Source organism: Dermacentor albipictus, chromosome 2, assembly GCF_038994185.2.
Source record: "Dermacentor albipictus isolate Rhodes 1998 colony chromosome 2, USDA_Dalb.pri_finalv2, whole genome shotgun sequence".
NCBI classification, from domain to species: domain Eukaryota; kingdom Metazoa; phylum Arthropoda; class Arachnida; order Ixodida; family Ixodidae; genus Dermacentor; species Dermacentor albipictus.
Window position 1 is genome coordinate 191,585,574 of NC_091822.1, and position 14,172 is coordinate 191,599,745.

General features: G+C 43.7%; 2 protein-coding genes across 4 annotated transcripts in view; one reads left to right on the forward strand and one right to left on the reverse strand.

The window, feature by feature from the left end:
• Positions 1–702: 702 nt before the first annotated feature.
• LOC135898485 (2-aminoethanethiol dioxygenase) lies at positions 703–2,303 on the forward strand. Its single transcript, XM_065427425.1, has one exon. The coding sequence runs from the start codon at positions 735–737 to the stop codon at positions 1,410–1,412; it is 678 nt and encodes a 225-aa protein (XP_065283497.1). The 5' UTR covers positions 703–734; the 3' UTR covers positions 1,413–2,303.
• Positions 2,304–6,708: 4,405 nt separating this feature from the next.
• ari-1 (E3 ubiquitin-protein ligase ariadne-1) overlaps positions 6,709–14,172 on the reverse strand; it is a 39,964-nt gene continuing 32,500 nt past the window's right edge. For all 3 annotated transcript variants that reach the window (XM_065427424.1, XM_065427422.1, XM_065427423.1), the window contains one exon: positions 6,709–7,578. In XM_065427424.1, the coding sequence (XP_065283496.1) occupies positions 7,497–7,578 (82 nt within the window). In that variant the 3' untranslated portion in view covers positions 6,709–7,496. The remainder of the gene's footprint in view (positions 7,579–14,172) is intronic.

Genomic DNA, 14,172 nt, shown 5'->3' on the forward strand with positions numbered 1-14,172 from the left:
CCTGAAACAGCACCAGTGTACGAGTTTCCTTTCATCAAGAAATCTAGACAAATTACAGCGAAATACATCGCGAACGCGCAGGGTACGAAGACAACGTTTTAATTCGTATAATACAGCGCGGAGTCTGAAACAGCCCGCACCATCCATGAGTACGATAATTTTATCTTCTTGGAAGATTAGCTCATGTTCTTCTGTGACACATGGTCGTGCCAGCACTTCGCTACCGTCCTTCCAGCGAATATTCACTATTGTATCGTTGCCAGCACCGACAGTCGCAGACAAAATGGCGCTGCGCGTTTGCAACGCCAGCCAACCAGCCTGCTTGTTTGTCGTCTGCTGCCTACACTCATTGAAGCGACCGTGTATAAAAAGTGTAAGTTTTATGCTACACTACAGCTATAAAATATAGCTTCGTGTAGGTAAGCGTAGCTACTCTTTTCTACACCAAGCAAAAAAAAATAAAGAATGGTGACTTTCTACATTATAGTGTATAGCTACACTCGTGTAGTCAGTGTAGTGGTGTAGGTAAACAAATATCGCTATTATCTATGCACTTTTCCGCATAAATCTCATATGTAAAAAGCCATAAAATTATAAAATCACACCTAACAAAATTATTTTATTATTTTAAACAATTTTTCATTATTTGAGTGCTACTTATTTATTGTGAATCACGGTGGCCGTGTCGTGAGCTGGTGCACGTGTCGCTGGATGGCGCGACCGGCGGCGTCAACATGGCTGCGCTCATCCAGGTAGTTGCTCGCCAAGCTCAGTTAACTTTTGCCCGTGGCTACCTTGCTGACGAAACATTCCGCGATTGCCTTGGTCGACTGCAGAGGACAATCGGTCATGTCACGTGCAAGGACGTTAATTTGGACGAAAAGCTTCTGCATGCACTGTCGAAGGCTACCAACGGCGGCAGCGCAGCACCTGTTACGTATATCTCCCTCTACGAGAGCCGGGCATTTAGCATGAGTATCTTTATCATACGGCGCGGGGAGCGTATACCGCTGCACGATCACCCCGGGATGTTTGGTGTTCTCAAAGTGCTACACGGGTCCGGAACTATATGCAGTTACAGCGCACAGAGGCCGCACAGCGGTGACGAAGCAGTGCTCGAAGCGCAGCGCCACCCGGATCTGACCGTGGCCCCGGACAGTGCGCCCTGCTGCCTGACGCCGAGCGAACGCAATTTGCACGAGATCCGGGCCTTGGACGGGCCGCTTGCTTTCCTTGACATTCTCGCACCGCCGTACGACGGCGTCGAGCGTGACTGCCACTACTACAGCGTGGCTCTGCCGCCTGCAGACGAGACAACTTCTTCCGTGCACCTGCGTCGGGTGCCGCCGCCGCGCGATTTTTGGTGCAATTCGGCGCCCTATCGTGGACCTCCCATCGGCCCCCAACTATAAGCTGCACAGTAAATGGGGACTTGAGTGTCGGGCTGCGCCTCCGCACGAGTGGAATAGACCGCGCATCGTTTTGGTGCGAGATGGCGTGTCTGTCGGTTGCGGCGTTGCGCACATGGACGTGCACGCCTCGACTCTCTGTGTGAGCAGTGGTGGTGGAATCGAAGCGAGTACCTTTCGGCATGCCGCAGCAACGCCCGCCCCTCCTTATTCACCATGTCCTTCGCGCTGTGCTCGCATCTAGTACAGACATAGCCTTCTTTACGGAACATTGCACACGAACTTTTTTAGCTCCTTTTATTTAGCGGTCATTGCACTGCACGGGCTTTCTTTCATATGAATTATGTCGCCGCAGCATCTGTGCGCTACCGCGGTGCAGACCTTTATAGCTAGTAGCATTTCAGTTGTAAATTAATCGTATAGTTTTACAGGTTGCGTTGACCTTCCTTCGCCATGGGGAACCATTTTCGGTAGGTCCCGAGCTCTGTTTGGCGAAAGTGTTCTGTGATCTGTTGGTGTTTCAATCCTCATTGTATATTCAGTTAGGTTGCCAGTATTTAACCGTAAGTTAGCTCTGATCACTTTAATTTGTACGGTCGAGAACTTAACCACTCGTTCGTTGCCAACTTGGTGCCATTAAGGTCAGATCCAACAGGCAAACTTCTTTTGATTTCAGATTTTTCTTGCTACCTTTAGAAAGCAAAAGTCGTTAGCGTTTTTCTTGGTTGTGGAAGAGGCTAGGTAAAGAAAAGGTGCCTCCAGTACTTTCATTCCATGCTCAGGTAAAAACATGAAGCTTCATTTGCTTTTTTTTTTTCTTTTTGTCTGGCACGACGGCTAGTGAGCCACTTGACATCCGTTGCCTTGATTTAATAAAACAGTTTGAAAACTGAAGGTTGCAATTGTAGGACAAGGCCAGCTACATAGCTGGACAGTTAGTGCGACCATGAAAGGTGGCACACCGAGGAGAGGCCACACCATACAGGCACTGCTTTATGCTTGTGTGGCACATTCATTCACTTTCACAGTAAAGCTAAATGCAGTTGCACCGACTCATCCAACTATGTATGATTTGTTGTGCTTAATGAAGCCAACACAGTTAATTGCAGGAATTTAGAGACTAGATGACTGATAGTAATCAAACAAGGGATGACTTGTCTTCGTTGGGGCCTTGACAAAGATAAGTCTGCTTGTCAAAACATTGGCCCGAGGCATCCCTTGTTTGAACACTGTTGGTCAGTTGTGCGTAATGATTCTAGTGAACACTGCAAGTCATTCTAGAAATAGAAAAAGCCACTACACACAGAACAAGCACACTGATGAAGGTAAACCTTTGTTGAACTTAAACATAGCACAAATGCGTGATTTTGACTTACAAATCATTGGTAAAAATTAAGCATCAGAACTGAAGTGTGCAAGTTGGTTTCTCATGTGTACACAAATGTGCCTCAATTGGAATCTTTCCCTCTTCTCCAGGATCCTTTGAAGGGAAGCATTGTGCGATTTAAAGTAGTGAATGCTTTGGAAATTTGTGCAACTGTAATTTCGGGATAAAGTGTCTTCAGTGTTTACTCAAAGGCACTATAGAGCAGGGCATTTCACAAACATGTAATCGCAGGAACTGTCAGAACTTTTTAGGTCAAAGGGTGGTGCTGTTTCCTACTCGCTGGAGCTGGGAACTTCTTGTAGAAGGTTGTTCGTGGAATACAGGATTTGCCTTCTTGTTTCTGTGCAGTGACATCATGCACACCTACACTTTCTCCAAATTAGATTATTTGCAGATGAAATCACAGGCATAGTTTGTGCAGAACTGTTTACTCTCCCTCTAATAATGCAGCCATAAAAATGTGTGAAAACAATCTATTGGAAGATTTAGTTCTGCAAAATGCTGCCACATTTTCTCTCCGACACCCTGTCTTGTCCTTATACAAATTCATATTACATTACCACTGCTGGTATCAAGTGTTTCACATAAATTGTAATATTGCACAGTAGGCTTATTTATAACTACAGTTGGCTCATTTTTCTTGACCTTGACATTAGAGGATAAAAAGGACAGAAGTGAGGATTTGTGTAGTCTCGCTCAATTTGCATATTACTTTGATGCAGGAATATCATAAGAAGCCAACAAACACTGACACCAAGGACAACATAGAGGAAATTACTTGTGTGCAATAAATGAAGTAAAGAAACGATAAATTAATGGAAATGAAAGTGGATGAAAAAACAACTTGCTGTAGGTGGGGAATGATCCCACAACCTTCGCATTTTGCATGTGATGCTCTACCAATTGAACTAATGCAGCGCCATTTCCCGTCCACTTTCTCGGGTATTTATGTTTGCTAGTAGAACCCTGGGAGTGTTAGCCAGCGCCACCACTCGTAGACCTTGGCGGCGGATGTAGAACATCCTTTCTGCCACAGGCGTCACGAGAATGTGATCTCTTTGGGTGAAGGCAACCAATAAACCTGCGCATGCTACCTGAAGGTATCAATGTTGCCAGATTGTGTTCTCAGACACATTGCTGTTCTAATGAAATACATTTTTTAGTGGCGTTATCAGTTATTTCCTTTAATATGTGCACTACTAGCTTTAGCAGTCTCAAGAATTTTGTTGCCTCAGCTTCCTTGCTCCTAACAGCACTGACATGACATTTTTTGTGCTATATGAAGGTCCAAATCTTATTAAAAAAATACTGGCAAGCATTAGAGCCCCATAAATAATTTACTGCAATATTTGTTTCTACGACCCAGTTTTGCTTTTGATACCAAAATTCTTACGAGCTACATAATCATGCCCATAGCTTTATTACTTGCCGACAAATTGTGCTGCATCATGAAGTCAGAATATTATGAACTAGCATTTTGAGACCAACCTTAATATAAAATTTAATTCCTTTGCCTTCACACTTGTGAAATGTCATCCTTTTACCATCGAGAAACATGTTATAGAGATTCTACAGCTTGAAAAATATGTGCGAGCAATCTTTTAACGGGTGTGCTGTATAAAGTTCATGGAAAGCATTTTTTAAGTGCTTGGCAACTGCAGATTATCTGCGGGAATACAAAACGTACTGCTGTAGTCTAGTTTACTGCTTTACTTGGGCAAACCTGAACAGCTGTTGCCTCAGAGTAGAAATGTCATGTAAGCAAATTTTAAAACATATTTTTTTTTGTCAATGTTGCCATACACTAGCACAATAGTATTTTTTTTACACTTGCTTCAAAAACACCCAAAGGAAATGTTATATGGCACATGCAGACACTAGGCGATAAGCATTTCCCAAGAAAACAGCGCAGAAATGCAACTTACTTGGGTCAGGGAAAAAAAATTGCCAAATAAAAACATGGTCTCCAATTCATGCTGTGAAGGTGGTTGAACAGCGAAGTTGTAAACGGCTAGAACAATTACCCATTGCAACATAGGTTGAAATTATTCATGTGGTGACATTCACATGTACTTTATCTAATTAGTAGCCCAAGAGATCTCGATGGCCTGCGACTTGGCTTGTGTCGCTACTTCGTACACCTAAAAACAGTGGACTAGAGACAAGAAATTCACCTCGCCTTGTATGCATACTGCTCTTCAGAAGTCCTCGTTATATGTGGCCTTCCCATAGCACTGTCACAACACAGGTCAATTGCTAGGTGGGTTCTTCTACGTACGAAAGTGTAGTTACATCACTCCCTGCTTGATATGCTATAGTCAAGCTGCCGTTGCCATGTCAGCTTGTGCAACAGTAGTCTTTACCGAGAAACTTATGCAGGGAGCAATATGTGCTTTGCATTCCATAGTGCAGGAGTGCCTTATCAATTGTGATTCGGATGCTTCTTTTCAGCTTGTTCTTTATGTATGCCGTTCTGTATGTTGTATGAGTGATTCCAAAGAATTGTATGCACTGTTTGCTTCACTTCGCTGAGTGCTTGTAGCCTCTGCCTTACGGTGACATGGGCCATTGCATTTGCGGGGTATGAGCCATTGGCGATTACAGTATTCTGTAAACAAAGAAATCCATGGATCCTGGCCATAGACAGCTTCACTGTAAAACATCATCACTGAAACTAAGATTCAGGAACCCTAATTACTCACTGAAGACAACTAAGCTGAAGTGAACAACCTGGTGCCAGTCTTTCAAAGTCGGACGTTTAACTTCGAGTTCTCTGAAAGTACACTAACGGGAAGTTTGAATCCACAAAATTGTAGTTCGACACTGCAAAAGAAACCTACACAGATTTCTTTAAAAGAAAAAGCTTGTCTTGTACTCTTAACAATCTTGTATGCATTCTAGAATAGCATAGAGCCTCTTCCAACAGTAGTGGGCGTACACACTCCGATGGTCAGGAACTGTAGCAATTCATTTAAATCTGTAGTGACACTCTGTGTCATTGCAGCTCCCTTTAGGTTTTCTCATTGGCACTGCTAAATCAGTTTTACAATGCAGTCCCAACAGTGCGACACATTACTCGCAGCGTTGCACAGCCAAGACGAATGCCAAAGAATGCAAAGGCACACATCCTGCCCATTAATGTGATTATCAAGGGCCAGCAACTATTATGCACTGGCTCACAGAAAACAAGGGGAAACCACTGCTGCTTTAGGAAACAGCTCCCTACCATTAAGCATTAAGTGTAACTTAAAGCACTACCCATAAAATGAGTGCAAAACATATCTCGCAGTTGGTGGTGGTTGTTTTAAATAGAGCACGTACCCATGAGGGGGGTTTGGCCAAAATTCTCTGTGGCAGTAACACAAAATGACCATCTGCCTGATTAATGGCGTAAATTCGTTTGTGTATTGCCCTCGTCTTTGACCGGACGACGGCGGCAATACCTTCATCTGTGCCTTCATTTCCTTCATACCCTCCCTCAAGGGAAGTTATAAACAATTTTCGGCACTGACACAGGAGGATACCACTCAGTGATTCAACTGATCTGCACGAACAGACTTGAAAGACCACCTTATGAGCATAGGCTCACAAGAGCCATTACGACTGACACCGCAGTATTGCAATAAGCAACTTTACCTTCATATACATGCCAAAGTGCTGGAGAGAAATGGGTGATGGGTCTTTTTTTATTTGCACTGCCGCACCAGAAAAATGTGCCATAATTCTAGTGAACATTTGCACCTTTCTTCAAGGAAAGTCAACTTATTTGAAATCTTGCAATCAGCTGTTTGATGATTTTGAGTAAAAAATAATAACTGCATAGAGCTTGGCAGCTTTTAACAGTGACAGCAGTCATGCCGACTTTCCAGTATAAACATAAGCACCGAGAACAAACAAAAAATGCATAACTAGTATGGGAAATAAACATTGCAGTTTATTACAATAAATATAACTAATCTGCTCAACCATCCTACTCGAGCACAGTATCAAGTAAAATGAAGCATTTTAATCTAAAACAATGTCGTCATTTGACACAGGCTTTTTGCATGGACAAGTAAAGTAGCAAGCACTGGATTAGACAGCAGCCTGCATTGCCAGCTGCATGAGTTTTTATTCACAAGGATGGAGAACATTCCAAACATGTCTTCACAGTGGCTTCATTACTTGCTGAATGCTGAGCGACTTGCATCACAAGGTGTTGCATTTGTAGCACTAGCAACACTTGCCATAAGAGAGGCCAAAAGTTCTAGGAGACTTTTGCAAAGACACACTGGCTCTGGCAGAAGCAAGTGCTCACAAGGCAGCTGTTGTTTCCAAGAAATGCCCACTGAGCTCATCCTCTGGCATACAAGCACTGAAAAAAGCGGAAGCGATGCTACCTAGCATCGCTGCAGCGTACCCACGGAAACGGGATGCCATACAAGGCCAAGAGGAGTCTAGACTCAGTGAATCATGAAGTCCTCGTGCGCACAATTTTATCCGAAAACTGCTCTTTATACCCCCCTTCATCACATCTGGGTACAAGCAGACACATCGCTTGGCAGCCACCTTTATACCCAGGGCCTGGCCCTAGGTGGCGCCCCCTGACTGCCTCAGCCATGGAAATGTTGCTCGGCACAGCGCGAGCACTGTCTCTCGTTTAATGGGCATTGGCACAGAAGAAACAGCGTCTGCCGCTGCCGCCGCCGCACACAGTGGTGTCACTCGGTATACTCCCACCAGTCCCGCTCATAACCCTCATGCACATGCTCCAGCAGGACCCGCCGCCGGCTCTCGCAGTACCTGCAGCACAAGAGCAAAAGCAACACGCAAGTTTCACACAAGTTTTTTTAAAGAGAAACCTCGCGCATTTAGCATCTATACACTTCAAGGCACAGTACACAGTCAAGGAGAATCCCTGACAGAGGTGCCATCGAACCTTATGTACACACTGCACCAATAGGACAGGGAATACATAATCTGAGTATAAATGTTCTTCCCGGAAAAGTGTAAGTCAGAACCTCACTTATTGCTGTTTGCTAAATAGGGTCTGGGTGCGAGCTAGCTGGTACAATACCTCCATGGTGAACAGAGACAAATCACAAGGACGGGTGCTGGTCCTTGTGTTCTCTTGCGCGTGTGTATCTAGTTCTGTTTCGCTATGAAGCTATTTGCAAGTATGGTTCTTCAATCCCACTTGCCCCCATGGAACTAAACTGTGGGGTTTAAGGGGAGCTGGTTCTCAAAAAAAGATGTTTCTTTATTTCTTCACCTGCGACTTTGAAAATTTGGCCACTAGTAGAGTTCGTGATGTTGATTTTAATACTGTAATAGTTCCCAAGTTGCAAAATCTGCAAATATAAAATGTAGAGTTTTTTTACGGACATGTTTTAGCTAAGGGTGTGCGAATATTGAAATTTTTGAATGTGAATCGAATATTGAATATGTGTGTAGTATTAAAAAGTTGCAAAATGAGGTAACAATAGTTTTATTACCCTTTTAAAAATAATATTGCATTTTACAAGGCAGCTTCAGGTTAAAGACGCACTCGTTATAGGTAATGCAGTCAGGTAATGTCAGGTAATGCTCTCAATCAGGTAATGCACTTGTTACAGATTATCATGAAGGAAAATTAACTGCTCAACATGTTCAGAAAGTAAGCGCTCTACGCACTGTGACAACATTTCCACCAGTAGAAAAGACTCACTAAGAACTGAAATGGTAGGGATGGCCAAGTACTTCTGGGTGAGTGTACCTAAAAGTGGGTACTTGAAATGGCCAATGGACTGCCACCACTCACAAGGATCATTGCCCCTTTCCAAAAGAGGCTTTTCCACATAGTCTGTAACTTCCCCCTCAGGGCCAGATGCCAAATGTGTCTTCTTTTTGTTCATCACTAGATCATCAAAAGCATTCCATACACTGGATGCCACTAGTGGACATGAAGTCGACGCAGGCATGGCAGTGTCCCCACTGGGTTCCACGTCAGCTGCCTGGAGCTCCTCTGTCACAAGGTCTTTCAGCCAAATCACCTGACCAGATGCCGGATGAACTGTGGCCTTAAAGCGCAAATCAAGAAACATGGTGAAGCTGGCCACTTCGTCACATTTGCACTCTGCAAAACGAGTCTTGATGCATTTTGCAAGATTGTTAGCAAACCCTAAGTTGCCTTTGCAATCGTCCAAGGCAATGCACCATTCCAAAAATAATTGATATTTCACATGACAAGGAGAGGTACTTCTCAGCACTTAAAGGGACACTAAAGGCAAATACTAAGTCGATGTGGACTGTTTAAATACCATTCCAGAAACCTCGCATAGTTTGTTTCATGCAAAGAAAATACTTAGCTTACGAGAAAATTGCATCTGAACCTTTTTCGAAATTCACATCTCCCACCACCCAACATGGGGAGTGACGACGTTGGGTACGCCAGCACTATCTTTTGCTGCCGTGGGTGAGTAAAACGGCGCCCAACAGACAGTGCTACCAAACCAAGACAGAGCGGAGGATTCGCCGCTGCAGCTGTTTTTTGGTCAAGTGGTGTAGACTGCTTGGGCATCGCGCGACATCACATGGAAGTTGAATTATCTGTTACTTGCAGTTCGTGCGAGTTTAGCGAGCCAGCAAAACCAGCGCAACACTGCGCGATAGCTACTGAAACGCAAAAGCGTGGGCGGCACGGAGTCGAGAGAAAACAAAACCATTCGACCGCCCGCGCTGTTGCGAAGGGTAACTTCAACGAGTTCTGTTTTCTAAAAATGATATAGAACTGGACAACTAGCACTTTATTTCATCTTGTACTACAATACAAGGTTGTTTTGTGCAACAAGTGGTTGTGTACTAAAGATAGAATGTAACTGAGGAGTGCTTTTATCAACGGGCAAGTACTTGAATGTCCCGGTGGAGTCTCTTATCATGTCCTGCATTTACCTCAATTTCTCGATTATTAAGCCTCTGTTCGTGATAATATTGACGCCGTAGAGATTCTAGAGCACTAATCTATCACTTCAGCTTGACTTTAGTGCCCCTTTGAAATCACAGTTGTGTCAAACAAGGGCTTCAGTGCCTTTACAAACCCCAGTGTATCTCTCCACCCTGCAGAGTTAGAGGTATCTATGCTTGTGTCTGAAGCGGTGAGCTCAAGTGTGATGGACTCGGAGTTCAAGGAGCCTCGAGAGCATGAGGTACTGACTGTTTCATCTTGTGTCAACATCCTGCCCAACATGCAGCACGTCTTTGCTCAACTGCCTCTGCAGATCGTTCAGTCTTTTCTGCGCACTAGCGCTATGCATGTGGTGTCCTACAATTGCTTTCACCTTCATGGAGAGTCTGTTGATTGCCGGAGTACACGACATTGCATCGCCGATCGCCAGCTGCAGTTTGTGCGCAAAGCAGGCTTGCTGGAGCCGTGGCAGTCTCCTGACAGCCTCTCGGATACTGCAGCCGTTGTCCGTCGCAGTGTACTTCATGCAGTCAATTGGTATCTCCCAGTTGATGCATAGCTACTCCAATGAGGCAGCTATGTTCACGTCCATGTGACTCTCTGGCATATGTCGCATGTTCAAAGTGAACTTATTTATCTCGAACTTCACCGTAAGAAAATGACATGCGAGGTTTATAAAGCCCTCGTTGGCACGTGACGTCCAGATGTCACTCGTAAAAGCGAGAGTGCTTGTTCCTTGTCAAAGTGCATTTCGCAGATCATATCGTACCTTTGCTCTTGTTTCGTCGTACAGGCACGGAACTACGAGCACATGCGATAATTTTGTTCAACATGGCAGACTGTAGCATGGTGCAGCTGCTTTCTTCATCAGTGCTTTGAACCTCTGGTTTTCAACAAAGCTGTAAGGAAGATCTAAGGTGACCATTTCTGCCACTTTCTGGTTAAGTGCGTTTCCTTTCTTCTGAGACAATGGCTGCTGTCTCTGCTGTAGTATATCATCCAGCGTCGGTTGATTCTTCAATGGCACGTTTGCAGCGGCGTCTTTTTTGTACTCTTCCATCAACAAAGGCTGCTGTTTCATGTGATTCTGAAGAGTAGTGGTTGTTCCCGTCGGCGTTTGAAGAACACGTTCGCAAAACTTGCACTGAGCTGTCAACAGCGCGTCTTGTGTAATACCGCCAAAATAGACTTCTTCCGGCTTTCTTTTCTTGCTAGCTCGGTGGCTCGTCATCCACAGTTGATGCCATTCTTAGAGAACCTGCTTGAGCAACGGCTGTATCAGCACTGATATAGTTGCAAATAGCGCAGCGGCGAAGTTAGAGTGGTTTGCGTTTGCCTCACAGAGCAAAGCACATAGCAAAGAGCCGGTGACCACCTTAGAAAAGCGGGAACACAAGGCGGGAGTTGTCGATGGTGATGCAATGTTCTCCTCGGACGTATATTTTCTTCTTTTTAATTTCCAAACATCTAAAAATTGTCCAGGTAATATTTTCGATATACACATGTTATTGTGTACACTTACAGAGCTCGAATGTACATCACATACTGTTATGAAAGAGCCCTGGAATAAAGCTTAATAAAAAAGAAATCAAAACTGATCATGTCACATGGGTGTGATGCAGATAGACTGAAACAGAGCATACAGATAGTGAGTGGATCACGCAAAGTTCTCAGTGAATAAACATGTTCTTAGGAGATTACAGAACAAGCATATAATTCATTACTTGCTTAATTATTCGCAGTTTGTCTAAATATTTGCCATTTCTACCGTTATTCAGCCACCTCAAACATTCGTGAATTTCCGAGGATGCATTTCTCGAATCGAATGTGCTTCGAATGAGTAAAATATTATATTCATATTCTAAATTTCAAATATTCACACATCCCTAGTTTTAGCTTATAAAAAGTTTTTCACGAAACATCATGCCCTAATTTATTTTGCTGCATATTGTAGAGTGCCGGAAACTATAGAAAATGTGTGCATAACACGTTACATATTCAGGAAAAGTTCAAGACTATATTTTTATACCTTATGTTCCTATTATAGGCATATGAGTTTTCCTTTTAAAAATTTTTTAAGGGCCTTAATAAGAGGTACAAAATGAAGGTTGTAAAGGTCTACGACCCTACATACAGTCATGATGACCAGGAAGTCGAAAGCTTCTATGAAGACGTGGAATCGGCGATGGGTAGAGTGAAAACAAAATACACTATACTAATGGGCGACTTTAATGCCAAGGTAGGCAAGAAGCAAGCTGGAGACAAGGAAGGGGGGGAATATGGCATAGGCGCTAGGAATAGCAGGGGAGAGTTATTAGTAGAGTTTGCGGAACAGAATAATATGCGGATAATGAATACCTTCTTCCGCAAGCGGGATAGCTGAAAGTGGACGTGGAGGAGCCCGAACGGCGAGACTAGAAATGAAATAGACTTCTTACTCTGCGCTAACCCTGGCATCATACAAGATGTGGACGTGCTCGGCCAGGTGCGCTGCAGTGACCAAAGGATGGTAAGAAATCGAATTAGCCTAGACCTGAGGAGGGAACGGAAGGAACTCGTGCATAAGAAGCTGATCAATGAGTTAGCAGTAAGAAGGAAAATAGAGGCATTCCAGATCAAGCTACAGAACAGGTATTCAGCTTTAACTCAGGAAGAGGACCTTAGTGTTGAAGCAATGAACGACAATCTTGTGGACATCATTAAGGAGTGTGCAATGGAAGTCGGTGGTAGCTCCGTTAGGCAGGATACCAGTAAACTATCGCAGGAGATGAAAGATCTGATCAAGAAATGCCAATGTATGAAAGCCTCTAACCCTACAGCTAGAAGAGAACTGGCAGAACTTTCGAAGTTAATCAACAAGCGTAAGACAGCTGACATAATATAAGTATAATATGGATAAAATTGAACATGCTCTCAGGAACGGAGGAAGCCTAAAAGCAGTGAAGAAGAAACTAGGAATTGGCAAGAATCAGATGTATGCGTTAAGAGACAAAGCCGGCAATATCATTACTAATATGGATGAGATAGTTCAAGTGGCTGAGGAGTTCTATAGAGATTTATACAGTACCAGTGACACCCACTACGATAATGGAAGAGAAAATAGTCTAGAGGAATTCGAAATCCCACAGGTAATACCGGAAGAAGTAAAGAAAGCCTTGGGAGATATGCAAAGTGGGAAGGCAGCTGGGGAGGATCAGGTAACAGCAGATTTGTTGAAAAATGGTGGACAGATTGCTCTAGAGAAACTGGCCACCCTGTATACGCAATGCCTCATGACCTTGAGCGTACCGGAATCTTGGAAGAAAGCTAACATAATCCTAATCCATAAGAAAGGGGATGCCAAAGACTTGAAAAATTATAGACCGATCAGCTTACTGTTCGTTGCCTACAAAGTACTTACTAAGGTAATTGCAAATAGAATCAAGAACACCTTAGACTTCCGTCAACCAAAGGACCAGGCAGGATTTCGTAAAGGCTACTCAACAATAGACCATATTCACACTATCAATCAGGTGATAGAGAAATGTAAGGAATATAACCAACCCTTATATATAGCTTCCATTGATTACGAGAAAGCGTTTGATTCAGTCGAAACTTCAGCAGTCATGTAGGCATTACGGAATCAGGGTGTAGACGAGCCGTATGTAAAAATACTGAAAGATATCTATAGCGGCTCCACAGTCACCGTAGTCCTCCATAAAGAAAGCAACAAAATCCCAATAAAGAAAGGCGTCAGACAGGGAGGTACGAGCTCTCCAATGCTATTCACAGCGTGTTTACAGGAGGTTTTCAGAGACCTGGATTGGGAAGAATTGGGGATAAGAGTTAAGGGAGAATACCTTAGTAACTTGCGATTCGCTGATGACATTGGCTTACTTAGTAACCTAGCAGGACACCAAGCTCGACGAGCGGCTCTAGCAAGAGAACTGTCTCATGTACATAAGCACTCACCACTTCTCTTATCATCATCATCCATCTTAGTACTTTCACTCCCCTTCCCTCTTCCCCAGTGCAGAGTAGCAGACTAGAGCACACTAGCTCAGGTTGAGCACACTAGCTCAGGGTGGGTCTAAAAATTAATCTGCAGAAAACTAAAGTAAGGTTTAACAGTATTGGAAGAGAACAGCAGTTTACGACAGGTAGCGAGGCACTGGAAGTGGTAAGCGAATACATCTACTTAGGACAGGTAGTGACCGTGGATTTGGATCATGAGACTGAAATAATCAGAAGAATAAGAATGGGCTGGGGTGCGTTTGGCAGGCATTCTCAGATCATGAACAGCAGGTTGCCATTATCCCTCAAGAGAAAAATGTATAACAGCTGTGTCTTACCAGTACTCACGTACAGGGCAGAAACCTGGAGGCTTACAGAAAGGTTTCTAGTTAAATTGAGGACGACAACGAGCTATGGCAAGAAAAATGATGGGTGTAATGTTAAGGGATAAGAAAAGAGCA